The 17,728-nt window shown below is 35.6% G+C and overlaps 1 protein-coding gene across 1 annotated transcript; it reads left to right on the top strand.

Annotated features, from left to right (window-relative positions):
- The first annotated feature begins 736 nt into the window (after window positions 1-736).
- Window positions 737-13,962, top strand: LOC147390580 (protein MEI2-like 2). The gene is made up of 13 exons (XM_086457645.1): window positions 737-1,014; window positions 2,269-2,313; window positions 2,419-2,565; window positions 2,652-3,121; window positions 5,814-5,972; window positions 6,074-6,190; window positions 6,318-6,469; window positions 10,216-10,307; window positions 10,398-11,280; window positions 11,387-11,471; window positions 11,564-11,632; window positions 12,803-12,982; window positions 13,223-13,962. The coding sequence occupies exons 2-13, from the start codon at window positions 2,283-2,285 to the stop codon at window positions 13,328-13,330; spliced, it is 2,493 nt and encodes an 830-aa protein (XP_086313771.1). The 5' UTR covers window positions 737-1,014; window positions 2,269-2,282; the 3' UTR covers window positions 13,331-13,962.
- The last annotated feature ends 3,766 nt before the right edge of the window (window positions 13,963-17,728 follow it).

Raw genomic sequence — 17,728 nt, 5'->3', positions numbered from 1 at the left:
AAAATACACTTTGAAAATTGGAGTCACTGAGGGTATTTTGATAAAAAATATAATTTTAAGGGCATTTTCGATACAAAATCCATCCAATTTACAAAAGTGCATATATTGCACTTTAACGTGTGCCCAAGACCCAAATTTAATACCTATAACATATATTATATACAATAAAAGTTAGAACCCAGAAAGTCTCCCGTTCCTTATAACATAGAAACGATATCTACGTGGCGTGTTTTGGTATGAGTTTAAGACACATTGGGCTTCTAACATTGGCTGAGGTCCTACAGGTGCACCAGAGTACAGCGCACCAGAGTCTGGTTAGTGTCATTGAAGACAGAAAACACTATAACCCACAGATAGCAAATTTTGATAGCCAAGTTCCTAATTCTGGCACGTGGCACCTTCTTCCTTGACCGCACTACATGTGGGCCACCCAAATTTTAGGCTACCAAAATTGAGTTTGATTAATAGCTTTTTACCCATTGAATTTTACCACCAAAAATTGCTAAAAAAATTAATAGAGACAAAAATCACCAATCAGACTAGTTTGGTTTGTGGGTCCACTAAATAATCGATCAAACATATAGGATCATCAGTCACTTCTATCCAGGGTTTGAGAGCAAAGTTTTTCTCCCGTGTTTTGTGTTATTGTGTCAACGGACGCCAAATGAGATTCAAATTCAGCCAAATCTTCAAAAATCATAGAGCCATCTCTCTCTCTCTCTCTCAATTATTTTCTGCTTTTTTTTACTACTCTCCTCCAATCACCACTCACTATTTTTTCTGGTAAGGGAAGAGTAAGCATAGAAGAAACAAATTTCTCGCTCCTCACGTTTCTTCTTTCTTTCTCTCTCTAACTTTCTCTCCTCGATTGCCACTTGATTTCGTTCGAATCTCTGAAAGATCCACATGCAATCGATTCCTTCCAACTGTTTATTCTCCGAATTTAAAGTTTCTGTAACTTAATTTTCTTCGTAAGACATTCAATTTGATTTCGAACTTCTAGGGTTCGGTGTGGTAAGTAAACGATCTTTGTTCTTCTTTGTAGAATACTGTTTAAAGTTGCTGTTTTTGGGTTTTATTTTATAATTTTGGATTGTGATCAGTGAATTATAGCTTGTAAAGTAGTGATCTTTCTGCATTTTTGTGTGTTAAAACAGTTAAAAATTGTTGTAAAGATTGAATCTTCTCATTGTTTGAGTGGTTAAAATTTGATTTTTTTTGTTTTGTTTGGGTGTTAAAGTTGAGTGATGTAGTGGAAATTGGGTTTCTCGTGGAGTTTATTTGGTGTAGTTTTCTATCATAACCGAGCTGACCAAGTGATCCAAAGTGAAGTTACCCTGGGTTTGTGCAATCTGCTTGTTGAATTTGGTAGTTATTTGGAAATGTGCATAGTTGTGTGTCATGAAATGGTTTCTGGGTTTTATAGTTTGAAAGGTTCATCTAATTTTGGCTTGAAGACTAGTTGATTTGTGGTTTTTAAGTTTCATGGCCCCGTGTCTCTAAATGATCTTTTAGAATTCGGTCCTAACTCCTGTGAAGCTGATCTTTGTGGGGTGTTTTTTTTTTCTGTTTGTTTGTTTGTTTGTAATGTAACTTTATTTTTAGGATTTTAACTTACCCGCTTTCTTGATTAAGCTTCAAGTGATTTGTTTGATCGTTTTTTTCAGGGTACACCTTAGTTTCACAAAATGTTTCAACAATAAAAACTAATGTATGCTCTTTAAATTCCTGTCTAGACCTTGTAAGGACATTCTTGTAGTTGGGTCTAAGCAGCAATACCAAAGAGGAGACTTGGTAATATCAAGTACTACCAGTTGATCCTTGTATAAAGCAAAATTCATAATAAAATAGGTTTTTTAAAGTGTCAATATGGGCACATGGGAAAGTGCATCTTACATTTCAACCAATTATTATTTTTTGATAAGTATGATTGTATTAAAAAGAAAAAAAGAGGAGGACAAGGTGGCCCCCTTACAAGAAAGAATACAAAGAAAAAGGGGGAAAAAAACAAAACCCAACGCACATTACAAATTACCTAACTCAGCCCATTTGAACACGAAATCCTTGAGTTATGTACATAACATATCAACCAATTATGTACACCTGTACAATCTTTTGCTCCATTCACGATTGACACAATTATGCTTACTGAAGCCAATATGAAGTAACCTGGTATGTTTTACCTATGCTAGCTAAAAACAATTGCCATAGTGAATTGAGAATTTCATTAATGGGTAATTTTTCTTTTGTCCTTTTTGTTTCTAATAGCAAAAGGTGATGTGATGGAGCCAACTTCAGATAGTTCACTTTCAGGTATCTCCCTCGGCCTTTCATCTTTAACTCTACAATCATAATACAATAGTACATAAATAAGTACTTATGTGTTTATAACATTTTCTTGATCGTTTATTCTTTTAGGTCCATCCAAGATTCCATTTATGAAAAATATTTCTCAAAAAGTGGGAAGCGGTGCATGGGGGATTCCATCTGGATCTGATGAATATCATGCATCAAATGATGCTAGCTTGTTTTCAACTTCATTACCTGTTCTTCCACATGGAAAATGTATGTACTTCATCTGCTTTGAATTTTTTCTCATAACAATAAGCATTACGGAAATGGTTTCCAACTTAGTTTTTGTTAACATGCAGTGAACTTTGGTAATTCGGAACACAGTGGTCAATCAGTTGATGATGCCACCTCTAGCTTAAATAAACTTCATCAAGATGTGGAGGGTAAGAATTTGATTGAAGATCCTGGAACAAACACAATTAGAAGCCTTCTTCCTGATGACGAGGATGAACTTTTAGCGGGTATAACGGATGATTTTGACTTAAGTGGGTTGCCAAGTCAATTGGAGGAATTAGAAGAATATGATATTTTTGGGAGTGGTGGGGGTATGGAATTGGACTTTGATCCACAAGAGAGCTTGACTGTGGGTATGTCAAAAGTGAGTATTTCTGATGGTATTACTGCAAATGGAACCATCCATTATGGAATTCCAAATGGTGTGGGAGCAGTTGCTGGGGAACATCCATATGGGGAGCATCCTTCTAGAACATTATTTGTGCGGAACATCAATAGTAATGTTGAGGACTCCGAACTAAGTGCCCTCTTTGAGGTAATTCACTTTAGAGGGGATCTCATTTCAGTTGGGCTGACTTTTGGAATTTTTAGTTTATCATTCACTATCCTTGGTTGTAGTACTTTTAGTTCTACATGCATGTACACGCATCATCATTATTGCCTTATCCATAGTATATGGGAACAACAATTCAAATTTTGAGAACCATAGAATGGGAAGAATTTTGTTTTTGGTGTAACCAAAACATTAGGTGTGAGGCTTTCTTGTGATTCTTCTCCCCTCTTTGTTTGTCAAATGACTCCATCACCATTGATGTTATTGCATGCTTTTGGCCAGCTTTGTTACTGACTGAGGCATGAGTTCATTATTTTGCTTGAGTATGAAAGTTTAAACCCAATTAGAAAATTTCCAAATTACTTTGTCTAGCTATACTGAGTTTTTAGAATAAAATGTAACTAGGTATTTCTTCTTCTTTTGGGAAAATTTCCACACACTATTGTTTTTATGAGAGAAAAGATCATGCATTTAAAATAAAAATAAAACAAATTTTAAATGTATGTCTCTGGAGAAAAAAAATAATAATAACAAGCAAACGACACCAATTGCTTATGCTTTCTTACCCTGGTCCTCCAACTGCTGGACCTTTGACCTGTATTTCTCATTAATGACAACCACGTACAAATACTAATTAGAGCAATTGAAAGAATGAAGGACAAGTTCTGTGGAGAAACATTGATATGTTGGGGGCTTCTGTGCTAGAAAGGAAAAATTTAGGTAGTTTTTCTAATGGCTAATGAGTGCATGTACATCAGATTGAGAATTAATTCTAACAACCGTGGCATTGTCTATAAGATTGACATAACGAGGCCTATGGTTATTTTAATTGGGGCTTTCCAGACTAACTGTTGAGGAGATTGAGTTTTGGGCTGAAGCAGAGAAAATGGATCAAGTGGTGTCTATTTGCATCCACTTGTAGCCTATTACTTCCTATCAATCCACAGGAATTCAAGATTTCGTTATGAAAAGATTTGATAGGAAACGTATCTCATTGAAATTAAATATTTGTCCAAAGGGGGAAGGAGGTTTTTGTTTAAAGCATATTGTCTAGCTTTCCCATGTATTATATGTCTCTGTTCTTGCCTGTTACAGATTAGAGGTGCCAATAAGTCGGTTTTGGTTCAAAAATAAAGTATCCAGAACTAGAACCCAATATTTATGCCAGTCAAGTAGCCAATGTCTGGTTGATGAGTGAAAACCATCAACAATAACGTTATAAACAATGATTCGCTAGCAAAACCAAAAAAACTAAGAAAAGAAAAAGATTGACTTTTATATCAATTAAGTTGTACTAGAAATCACAGTTATAATAGTTCCTTTGTCAACTTGATGAACTCTGGAAGTCTAGTCCAATACTACTAAAGGAACAGTAACTAACCAGTTTAGAGGGAAAACTTGTTAAGAGAACATGAGAAAATAACTTATTCTTGGCAAAATTTCAAACTTTGTGAAATGCATTGTAATAATTTTGGAGAAAAAAAAAATGAAGTGCCAACTTAGGTAAGTTCGTAAGACGTGTGGAATCTTGTTCCCACATCCTAGGTTCAAACCCCCTTGAACCTGATTTTTTTTTTGATAAGTATAAATTTTATTGAAGAAAGAAGAAATTAGAAACAGGAGGACGTGATCGCCCCCTTATAAAGCCAAAGAACAAAAAAAGAGAAAACCAAAAAGACTTCACAAAGAAGGACCATCTATCCCACCCCAATCACTTATTACATAAAGCATCCCACTTGAAAACAAATTTTTCGAAAAAAAAACCATGAAACTCTTCCTTCAACTTGCTTCAGTAATAGAGCAGTCCCAAAATCTTCGAAAAGACTTCTCTTCACCCTGAAACGCTCTCCTGTTTCTCAGTCCAAAGCCTCAACTTACTGCCAAGGGAAGCATAGCCCAAAGAAGTCTTTTCCTGCTGGAGAATAAGTTTAAAGACCATCCAAGAAAAATGGATAACACAGAATTAGGGAAAGCCCACTCAACATTGAAGAGAGAAGTAAAATGGTTCCAGATGTGAGAAGAGAAAGGACAATGAATTAGAATATGGTTCCCTGAGACACCACTTTTTTTGAGCCCAACTTCACCTTGTGCTAACCACTAACCCTTTACCTATCCGGAAAAAAAAGGGAAAAATGTAGCAGGTGATTGCTAGCTTAGTTGGTAAAGTTGTTGGGTGATGATACCCATAGACCTGGGTTTGATTTGTAATATCCTCCAGGAGGGATAGGTAAGGGAAGACATACCTTAGATTGTAAGTTTTCTAGTTGGGGTCTTCCCTAACCCCCATTGCCATTCAAAAGGGAAAAAAAGAAAGAAAAATGACTTGGGTTTGATTCCTTCCAGTTCTAAGTTACTGACCTCATTAAAAACAGGCTTACCGATAAAAAAATAATAGTAATTTTGGAAAAAAAAGTCTCTAGCATCATGGTTCAGGTCATTTGCATTCCAAATTTTATTCTCTATGTCTAAAAACACTTCTAAGTTTTACAGCTGAGTCCATACCAAATTTTTTGCTTGCAACAATCTTTCTTCATGAAGATTTTTTTCCATGCTTTCTAAAATAGCCCATCTATTTCTCTTGAGACATTTTCTAATATATATTGGTAGAACCAGTACTTTTGTTTATTTACAAGTCAAATGCTTGCTGATCTCTTGGAATTTTTGTTATTTGTAGCAATATGGTGCTATCAGGGCTCTTTACACTGCATGCAAACACAGAGGCTTTGTTATGATATCTTACTATGATATCCGGGCTGCTCGAACTGCTATGCGTGCATTGCAAAATAAACCCCTACGGCGGAGAAAACTTGACATTCATTTTTCAATTCCAAAGGTTTTAGTAAAATTTCTGCATCTTATTATTCAGTTGTTCAATGTAATGTTAGCCAAGGATTTAGTAAAACTTGACATTCGTCTTTTTTTTTTTTTTTCTAGGATAACCCGTCCGACAAGGATATTAACCAGGGAACTCTTGTAGTTTTTAATTTGGATCCATCAGTTTCAAATGACGATCTTCGTCAAATATTTGGGGCTTATGGGGAAGTCAAAGAGGTGCTGAGTTTGTTCAACTTTTCTGCCCTGTTCATTTGTTTCATGGTTTTTCCCACTGGTATTTCTTCAACATGATTTTGTTTAACTTGTGTTCATTTTTTCTACTTACTTGTTTACTAACAAGCAGATAAGGGAGACACCACACAAAAGGCACCATAAGTTCATCGAGTTTTATGATGTCAGAGCTGCAGAAGCTGCTCTTAGGTCGTTGAATAGGTGTGACATAGCTGGGAAACGCATAAAGCTTGAACCTAGTCGTCCTGGTGGCGCACGTCGAAAGTGCGTATTATGAATTTACTTAGAGCTTTTATTATCTTTTTTATCCCAAGGTTATAGATGGATGAAGCTTAATGTTTTATCATTTACATGGGTTAGCTAGTTACTAATTATTATATTTAATACTTAATTCAATTCAATTATGGCAAACATGGATATTGCTATAAGTATAAATTTTGCTAGAATAGAGGGAAAATACAAAGAAAGCCACAAGCTAACGAAAAGGTCGAGGATACCTATTGAAGAAAATAAACACACACATGCTCACAACCACCTACTGTTTAGCAATAAGGTCCTATATAAACACAAAATCCTTAAAAAAATTACCCCTTAGGTTCAGGTTCCTTTCTTTTTTTTGATAGATAAATGCACATTATATTTGAGGTGGTCAAGGTGATCAACAAGAAGGGTACAACAAGACACCAATGCACCGAGGACTTACATAGGATCTATGTTACAGACCCACCTGCACCTGACCATGGAGTCCTCAAAAAATATGCCTCTAAACCGACCTTGCACCAAAAAAACAAAATATCAATTGGGGACAACATAACCGCACTACTTGGATTCTCCTTCTCTTCAAAGATTCGGATGTTCCTCTCTTTCCAAATAGCCCAGGAAACAGCAAAAGGAAGAAGCGACCAAAGAACTCTTTTTGCGGCAACAAAATCCAAGCTCAAGAAATCCCATAACTCCAACGAAGATCGCACTTACTTGGGAAATCAACAGCTAATACCAAAATATGGCCCCATACCTCATACACAATCGGGGCAATGAAGAAGAAGATACCTCACTGTCTGCTCATTCTTTCTACACCAATAACGAAAGTTCGGCATACATAAGCCTTTGGAAACTGCAAGTCTGTCGTCTGGAACTTGTTCAACGTTGTGGTTCACAAAAAGAAAGCCACCTTCAAGGGAACCTGACGCCCCTGAATACTGCTAAAGGGAAAGCTTCTATCCTTCACCCCTGTAGAGAGAACTCACAGAAAACTTCCCACTCTTAGACCCTCTCAAATCCACTTTAGTTTAGGTTTTTCATGACTTGATAACTTAGACCCCTCTAAGTTGTCTTCTTTGCCTTTCCTTAAATGGATTATTAATTGGGAGGGGGCAGGGGGAGGTGGAGGGGCCTAAAAAGGTTTTATGCTCAAGTAAGTCGTGTAGTCGATGGGTGTCAATGGTAAAAGTACTATTTCCACTGAAATCTTGCATTTTTATACCTAAAATTTGATTATTTCATTCAAAATTCTCTATGCACCAGATATTTCTCGAAATGGGTAGTGATTTCCATCGAAATTTATACATTAAGAAACTGTTGGTTAAATTTCAGGTCAAACCTTGTGAAAATGGGAAATTTTCAGTATATTTAGTGGAAATATGTAAAAAATTAGTACTATTGTACCTACTAAGAGAGTGAACTTTATTTTTTGCATCCATTTCTCTTTAGCATTAAAAGTGTAATGATTTTTATTTTTCCACTTGCACGGGCAATCCTGTTAGAATGGCGAAAACAGTATTGAAGCATGATTTATAAGAAACAAGTGGTAATATGCTAGACGTTGACAAATTGAATGGGATATGGATTCCCATTTTATTGTTGTTACTTTTGTCAAACTTCTAATATTGTGTGTTATTAGATGATCAGTGAATCCCCACTAGGATGAAGAAAATTAAAAAAAAAAGGGTATCATATGCCTATTGGCTTTTGAACCAAAAATGCTTCTTTGGTGCATCAAGCCTTTGTCATGGTTTAATGAGATGGTAATGGTATAAATGGCCGAGAGATTTTAGCTTTTACCTCTGTCAAATCATTTCTTGTTTAGTATATTTTGAGGCGTGTTGAAGCATTGTTGGACTACAACTTACATTGTGGTCTTAATTGCTTCATAGGGCACATTAGACGCAAAATGTGATAAGGGGGTTCTGGAGTTAAATCAAGAAAATACTCTGTCCAGTGATTGGACTTTGGTCATTTTAGTGTGCGCTATCCATGATGGTTGCATAAATTCCACGATGTAGAAGGGAGAAGTGCCAGGGACAAGGTCATCATACTCCATGGGGTCAATTGAACTGCAAATGTTGTGTACTCCCTGGGGATTTGCAGGGAGGGCACACATAAGACAAACTGATAGAATCATATTAAGATAAAGGCCCAATGTTCTTGCTTATTCACAGAACCTTACCCTTATTGCTCTATCACTTCGTCTATTATATGTTATTTGTATTTGGTTTGAAGATCTTGTCAGTATTGTCTTTTGGAATGCCCAACTGATTTCCTACTCCTTGATGGTCAAATTCTGCACACCAAACATACATAAATTTTCTTGGAGTCGTCTCTTGGTTGACCACTCTCTATTTCACTTGGTATTTGAACTTAAACACAATATGGAATGAATGTATTTGGGTTAATTTGATTATAAATTATATAAATATTTGCTGTTCTTTTTTTTTTTTTTTTCATAAATTAAGTTTTGTTTTGGAAGTGTTTGGGATGTCTGACATGAACATGAAATGATAGCCAGCCCACAAATTCTTAGAGCAAGCAAGGGCAGTCTTATTGCATAAGTAATAATGTTTTCTGTTGGGAAATGAATGGTTGTAGGGGGGAGTATAAGAATTATTAATGTGTGGTAACAATGCTAGGACTTGTCCCTAAAAAAAATGCCGTTGAAACTACACTTGTTTGCTGCAGCTGAAACCGTTCAAATGTGAAGGAATTTTTCAATTGCCCCAAAAACAAAAAAAAAACTTGATAATTTGTTGGTAATGAGTAATAATATCAACCAAGGATTGTTTGCTGATGGCTATATGAAGATTTTGAGATTAGTGTTCAGCAACAATGACAATGTTGGCTGTGGCCTTAGCAACGTTGAGTGGAAAGCAACTGAGCTATGGGCATGCATCTGACTTATAGAGAAATGAGAAGGCATTAGAAACTAAGAATTCCCCAAAATACATATTTTAATTACTTATATTGGCTCTACACCTAGACCATGTTGACAACCGTTTACCCCAAAAGACCGATCTGATGAGGAAGCACAACTATGAATATAAGAGGGTCATGAATCGAACTGGGGCACGATACATGAGCACATGACAACTGGGAGCGGAGGCGGATAACACAACACTCAACATCCCCTCACCCATAAGGGTGGAAAATTCCCTCGAGGAGACTTGAACCCGTGACCTATACGAACCCAGTGCTATGATACCATGTTGACAACCATTTACCCCAAAAGACCGATCTGATGGGGAAGGCACAATTATGAATATAAGAGGATTCCGGGTGTCACGTGCTCATGTATCGTGCTCAGGTCAACTTGTGACCCTCTTATATTCATAGTTGTGCCTTCCCCATCAGATTGGTCTTTTGGGGTAACTATCAACAGTAATCATGGCTGGAAAGAATTTGAACCAAGCGGAATGGGGACTCGTTTACTAAATACTTGTATGAGACACCTTTGAGTGCATATCCCTCTCCTTCTGGACACTTTGGTTCTAATAAGATCATCATCTTTTTCTTTTTGTATAATAGCTGTTTCCTCTCACGGGAGCGTGGAAAAAATATTGAATTGCTTTCTATAGGTTATTCGGCATTATCATTCATTTCCATTATATATTGTTTAGGCTCAAATCATATTCTGTGTTTGTCCTGTTGCATGCTCTTCTGTACTTGTTTACTTCTTAAGTTTCTTGTCTATAATTTCCTGTATTATTAAATCCAACGATTATACCTTCTGTTTTCAGCTTGATGCAGCTATTGAATCAAGATATAGAACAAGATGAAACCAGAAGCTTCCTACACCAAGTGGGTTCACCAATAGGCAATTCTCCACCAGGTATGCTTTTTATTTACTTACATGACGATGTTCATCATCATTATTTTCATTCAAGTTCCTTATCTAAGTTCAATGTCAAATCCATGACAGGTCACTGGGCACAATTTGGCAGCCCGGTTGAACATAGTCCTTTGCAAACTCTTAGTCAATCCCCAGGTTTGGGAATTATTAGTCCTATGGCCAACGACCATTTACCTGGATTGGCTTCAATTCTCCCTCTTGAATCAAATCCTGTGAAGATTGCACCTATCGGTAAGGACCAAGGAAGAGTTAACAATTTAACACCTGGTGCTACCTTTCAACATTCACATTCCTTTCCAGAGTCAAACTCGAGTGCAAGTCCTGGGACCATCTCTTCTATTGGGACATTGTCCGGGCCCCAGTTTCTCTGGGGCAGCCCCTCTCCTTACACAGAGCACACAAATTCTTCTATGTGGCCTACACCATCTATAGGACATCCATTTACATCCAATGGACAAGGGCATGGCATTCCTTACTCTACTAGGCATGGATCTTTCCTTAGTTCATCACACCACCATCACGTTGGATCTGCTCCATCAGGTGTTCCTTTCGAGAGGCACTTTGGATATTTTCCTGAGTCACCAGAAACATCATTCATGAACCCAGTTGGTTATGGAGGCATGGGTTTAAGCCGCAATGAAGGGAATTTCATGATGAACATGGGGGGTGCTCGTGCTGGACTTCCTCTTTCAGGAAACATGTCTGAAAATGGTTCACCAAGTTTCAGAATGATGTCCTCTTCAAGACTGGGTCCCGCATTCCTTGGTGGTGGTCCATATCCAGGACCAGGAGCCAACAACATTGAAGGATTTGTTGAACGTGGGAGGAGTCGACGACTTGAGAACAATGGGAACCAGATAGACAGCAAAAAGCAGTTTCAACTTGACTTGGATAAGATTGTTAGTGGGGAAGATACCCGGACTACTTTAATGATTAAAAACATCCCAAATAAGTATGGCAGATCTTTAGTGTTGTAGTAAATTACTTGTGATACCAAGTTTTGTAGGATCAGAAGCTGAGTTCTTTGACAATATCTGCTTCCTTTGTCTTCGTTTCAGGTACACCTCAAAGATGCTGTTGGCTGCAATTGATGAAAATCATAGGGGTAACTATGATTTTCTCTACTTGCCCATTGATTTTAAGGTAATTCTATTATTGGGCTTGAGAAGAAGTTTTGATAATTTCCCGTAGTTGAAGAATTGCTACTGATGATTAGTGGTTGTTCGTGATTGCAGAATAAATGCAATGTGGGTTATGCATTTATCAATATGGTGTCTCCTTCACACATTATTCCCTTTTATCAGGTTTGGTTTGCTATCCTTCCGTTTTTGTGGCCTCAAAAAGTTTCATAATTAAATTCTTGAATGTTTTCTTTACCTTTTGACTGAGTTTAATGTAACCATGATAAAAATTATAATATAATAAACTTAGTTGCACTTCTATAATTAATGAAGTTTGCAGTTATGTTTTAGGCTGTTGCATGCGTTGTTTATCTTGCCACAAACAAGCATGATTACACCATTGGTGGCAACCCTATAACATAGATGGTTGCTGTATCGTTGAAAAAATTACCATCACCACCACATCATCATCTCCATAACAACCATCATTCGTCGTCATTGCCATCATTACCATTATCTCCATTATGATCGCCATCCCCGCCATGACCATCATCATCCTCACTGTTGTCAGCTATTACGATCATTACCCTTCTCCATCATCTCCACTTTCATTGTCATCATACTTATTGTCATAAAGTCATCATCGCCATCTGTACCATTGTTCCCATGATTACCACCACCATCATCATTAAAACACCACAACTTTCTTCATCATTATTACCATCGTGACTATGATCATCATTGCTCCTTTTTTTCAACTCATCATTGCCGTCCTCGCTGTGGTCATTTCATCATTACTTTATTTTAATTACTGTATTGTTTTTATTATCCAATGGGAGAAACATGACCAACGAAACCCTGGCTTCACCTGCTTGTATATCCCGTCAAAAGAAACAGAAATCTCACGAAACATTATTTCACTTCCAGTAGATTTTGGTCTTAGTGGAATTTTTTTTTATTCCTACTAAATTCCAGATGCAAGATTTCTTTTAAATTAGTTTTTGTTGTCAGAATGCCAAAATAGAAGTCCGCACTATCTTTTAAGATTACAATTACAAAATTCTTGATTTTTATATTGGTTGCAAAATTGTGCATTAGAACACCATGCTTCCATCACATAAGTTCTAAGAGTTAAAGTATGATATTAATGTCTACATCTTTTGTCTAACCATGGACCCTATTTTTGGTGAGGAGAATCAATATGTTATCAGTTTCAGATTATAGCGGGCCACAGAATTTTGGCATCTCTATCTCCAGTAAAAGGCCTTTCGTAGCCCAAAACTTTGGCAAGACTTCTTATGTAAGAAAATTGGATAGCCCCAACTCTAACTCAAATTTCAAATGCATGCACAGGCATTCAATGGGAAGAAGTGGGAGAAGTTTAATAGTGAGAAAGTTGCTTCACTGGCATATGCTCGCATCCAGGGCAAGGCAGCTCTTGTTACCCATTTCCAGAATTCAAGTTTGATGAATGAAGATAAACGTTGCCGCCCAATTCTATTCCACTCAGAGGGCTCAGAGGCCGGTGATCAGGTAAGCTATGCTTTATAACTGAGTTTTTCCAAAAAAAGTACAGTTTTTTTATTATTAGAAAAAGTACAATTTTATAAACTCATCTTATAAATGCTTGAACTACCCTTGGATTACTTGTGCCAAGAGAATTGTGAGCTTTTCTAGTTTCTGATTTTCATTTTGTAATATAATATTGCCCATGAATGAATTAGTTTTTCTAAATCAAAGCACTAACTTGTTTGTGCTGATGTATATATGTAGATCATTGAGGAACCTTTCCCGTCTAATTTGAACATCCGTGTGCGTCAGCCAGATGGGTCTTATATGGGAGACTCGTCTTATTTTGGAGATTCACAAGAAAACCCTTAAAAAAGCAATTCAGTGACGCCAGAGAAGAGTTAACAGCTGATTGGAGATTGCTATTGGGTGTTCAGTTTTTCATAGGTATTTAATTGTACAAAATTGGTAAGAGAAAACCACCCCTCAAAAATAGAAAAGAACAAAAGAAGAAAGAGAGCATGTGATGCTTGTATTATAACAGTGCTCACTTTTGAGCGATGGATGCACTAGCGCATTTCATGGGAAAGCTGCAAAAGATGAAGCTGAGGGAGCTTTTTGTTTATGCGGGATTTAAAATTTACCAAAAAAAAAAAAAAAGAAAAAAAAATTTGAGGAAGAGAATAAGGTGAGAAAAGTGAATTCTCCCAGCTGTCCAAGGCATTGTTCCAGTTTCTGTATGATTTCTCTCCTTTTTCAGTGTTTTTGGTGTGGAGGAGGGGTTTGAATTAGCTTTATTTGCAAATATTATCGCTTGTTTATATTGGGGGTGTAATATATATAAGGGTGTTATTAAGAGTGGGGACTAGACTGGTTTAATTGTACAGAGGAGAGACAGTAAACCCTACTGTTTTGTTTTTGTGCAGTGTTACATACTTGGAAGTATAACCATGTGTATTTAATGAGATAAAGGCCATTGAAACTGTGCCTTCAAGTTTTCTTTATCTCTGTTCTATTAGTTTCCAATAGTAGAACAAATGAAAGAGAAATCAAACCACTCCTTTCATGAGGCTATTTCATGTCTCTAAGAATCATCTCAGTTGGGAGATAAATCAATTTTTTTTACAGAAAATTTTTCAAGTATCGATGGTTCATTTCAGGCTTAGTTTCAATGTTTCAAGATGATATGAAACTTTTAAATTGTACATCCAAATATAAGAGTTTTCAAATAAATGCTAAGGAAACACATGTGAATACTGATCCAATTCATCAAGCAATCTTCATTTAGTATAATTAAGGGTTAGATTGAATCGAGAATCATTGGAAAAATTTTAAATCTATATGATTTAGAAGTCTTTATAACCAAGATTTCTTATTTGAAGGGCATTTGTAAGAGTTATGGACTTAGGACAACTTTGATTTCACGAGTCTTACAAATAATCCCAGCATTATTCACAAAATTTAAAAATTTAATTTTGAGGTTCTTCTATATACTTAAAATTCAAGTATGGGGTATTTTAACTACAAAAGACATGGATAAAAACATTAAAAATCACCGCAAATTATATTTGAAAGTTGTAGATATTTGAGAGGTTGTAATTGAACAACAAAATGAGGAGTTGCAACTGCAATTCCGTGCAAGTGCCTCTTTCGAACACGTTCTTACAATACAAGAATGAATAATTTAGGCAAATTCTTTGACCTTAGTCTTCTCCTAGAGATGAATAGAAAATGAATCTTTTTCTATTTTTCATAAAAATCATACTTTTTCTGTATATGTCTTTTGTATAAGATTGTGTTCAAGGGTTATGTCATCCAATTGCAAACACAGAGATTATCTCAAATAATTTCTTGGGTCTAAGTTGAAGATTCTTCAAAACACACGAGTTTCAAACCAAAGTTTTCATATCCCCAACCTCAAATAAACACAATTGTTTCTACATAGTAGTACTACCTATAACAAAAACCCCTCCACAATATCCATACATCCCAAATGTTTCTAGACTGATTATTTGTTCCAATATATTCTTAATGAATAAAGGGACCTTCCATGATATATCTAAGAGAAATTGTTGTGGAAGACCATTACAAGAGACTACCTTAACAACAATTTAGTTGGTATTAACCAAACTATCATTAAATTTATCTCACCTTAAGATTGAAATCCCAATCTTGAAGTTCTATTGGAAAATTAGGGACTATTTTTTGAATTAATCAAATATCTCAATTCACTTAACATCATTGTCCCAAACTTCATTAACCATCTAATAATGAAGATAAACTATATAACATGATAAGGCAGATGAATTGCTAGATAAATATTGTTGATGAAATTTAGTCATGCAAATTCTGTTATAAGTGTCATGCGAATTATATTCCTAAATGAATTACAAATTACATTGTCGTAAAACGTTTATGCTAAATGAAATAGATATGAATTTAGTATATCACACTATTTGTAGAACTAGATGATCAATGATCAGAACTTCATGAAAAATATCAAAATTTATTAACTAAGGGATTTGTTTATTATTAATCAAGACCAACAAAAAGTTCTGGAACATGTTATGTGGCATTAACAACCAATCTAGCTTTTGACCATATCCAGAGCAATGCCTATTCCATTGAATCAATCCGAGAGATAAATAAATTTTTAGTTTGGTTCTATGATAATAAGAGGAAAATTTGGCTGTTCCCATCAACTTGAATTTATGAGTTCATTTTAGCATAAAGTAGAAAATGTCTTCCTAAATTTCAGAGAATAATGGGAATGTTTCTTATTGGATTAAATGCCATTTTTCTTAATGTTTTAGAAATGTTTATTAGGTTGTATCAGGGAAACAATATATGTAAAATTAACTTGAGAATTGATGTTGTTTTGTGCTAATTAATTAGCAAAAAATCTAATGTTGTTGATGATCTTGTGGCTACTAAGAGCTTCAATGTCTAGCAAGCTCCCACAAAATTGGAATGATCAGGATCTGTGTGTATGTCATTCAGCATGATAAAATGAGCAAAAACACATTGAGTGAAATAAGTAAATAACTATGGAGAACAAAAATGATTTGGTCTTCTTACAAACATTATTGGTACCTCTCGGCATTGCTCTTCTTATCAAAGTAAGTTCTAATAGTAGATAGTTTAGATATTCAAACTGAAATTGTACTGCGATATGCTATTAAAGAAACATTCTCAAAATATGAACGGTGCTTTCTCAAGCTTAAGGCTTAAGGTGTATGGGGAACATGGTGATGTCCAAGTTTTAACTTGAGATGGGTTTTGTTGGTTACTCTTTTTTGGTTGGTTGTGTCTGCCTTTGCTAACCTTGACTTATCTGAAATAATGCATTCCGAAGGTCACATCTGTTTTGCTACCGGTTGTTTGTTCTGAATATGCCACTTGTTTGTCTTTCTTGTTGGTTTTCTATTTTTTTATTTTAGATATTTTTTGCTTTTCTATGATCACGATATTTCATAGAAAAGACAAAGAAAAATGACATCAGAATAGAACAAGCCGATACCTGTCTAGAGGTTGCCCAATTGTGAGTGTAGCGAAGGTCACCTCCCATCCCGTCAAGGGGCAAAGGTAAAAAGGGTAACGGCTACGAAATTGTGATATTGGCTCAATCAAGTGCAGTTTGATTCACCGTAAAAAAGAAAGAATGAAGAACAAAAGACGTTAAAACCTCAGATTGGTTCTCGCAAACACTTTTTAAATTTATGCTCGAAGTCATTAAGTAAAGATGATCGAAAAGTTCTGGGGTAAGGACTACTTTGACCTTCTCCCAAGAAATCGATCGATAAGATCACCGTTTTGCAAACAAGCTTTCATTCATTTCTACTATGAACACATCAAGCATATGATCTATACTTGCACAACGGACATTAGTTTTTGGTGTGGACATTATTTTTTGGTTTCCTTCAAGATCTCAATTCACTCATTGTTACTGATTTCATTAACTCTCAAATAAAAAAAAAGACAGATTATAACATAATAAGATGAATGAATTGTTAGATAAATACTGGTCATGGAACCTGGTCATGGGAACTCTATTGTAAATGTCATGTGAATTATGTTTTAAAGAACTAAAAATAAATTATCATAAAAAGTTTATGTAAATGAAATAGATTTGAATTTAATATATCATGTTATTAGTAAAACCAGATGATTCAACAACCAGAACTTCATGAAAAAAATTCAAAATTTATTAATGATGAGATTTTTGTGGCATGGACTGGTAATCAAGCTTTTTGGCTCCATTTAATCAAATCAAAATGCCAGACCGACAGATACCCAATTTGTAGCTCAACGGTTTCGCCTGATAATATGGGAGTGGGCATACAATTAATAAAATATGTTGAAGTTAACATATATTCACCATAGAATACGAAAGAAAGAAAAGCTTGCAATTTAAGATCTCGAGCAACTTTACAGGGTTAACTATGTTGGAGTATGATTCCAAGATAATTAGGAAATAACTAGCACCCAAATAAGGTTGTATGATGGTCACAAAACATTACCATGAATTAAAAAAAAATGTTATTAGTTGAAATATATAGAACTAGAGAAACACTTTTTTCGTATGTTTGGCTACAAGTCGTATTCTCAAGGACTGATGTATGGTCTTTCATGTAGAGTATACAGAAGGAATTGAAAGTCGCCGAATTAGTTGGAGAAGAAGCTATAAGGATTGAACATGGTCGGCCTAGGTCCGTAAGGTCCATGTTTTTTATTTGTTCGATGGGATTGCGCCCATGCTTTTTAATGGAT

This window comes from Akebia trifoliata, chromosome 11, assembly GCF_017979445.1.
Source record: "Akebia trifoliata isolate Shusen 1 chromosome 11, ASM1797944v1, whole genome shotgun sequence".
Classification (NCBI taxonomy): Eukaryota; Viridiplantae; Streptophyta; class Magnoliopsida; order Ranunculales; family Lardizabalaceae; genus Akebia; species Akebia trifoliata.
Note: the sequence above shows the minus strand (reverse complement) of the source record. Positions and strands in the feature narration are given on the sequence as shown.

Coding starts and splice junctions, on each gene's coding strand:
- LOC147390580 (XM_086457645.1), top strand. CDS start 2,283: ATGGAGCCAACTTCAGATAGTTCACTTTCAG. Junction 10,308..10,397: donor AATAGGCAATTCTCCACCAG/GTATGCTTTTTA, acceptor AATCCATGACAG/GTCACTGGGCACAATTTGGC. Junction 11,281..11,386: donor ATTAAAAACATCCCAAATAA/GTATGGCAGATC, acceptor TCTTCGTTTCAG/GTACACCTCAAAGATGCTGT.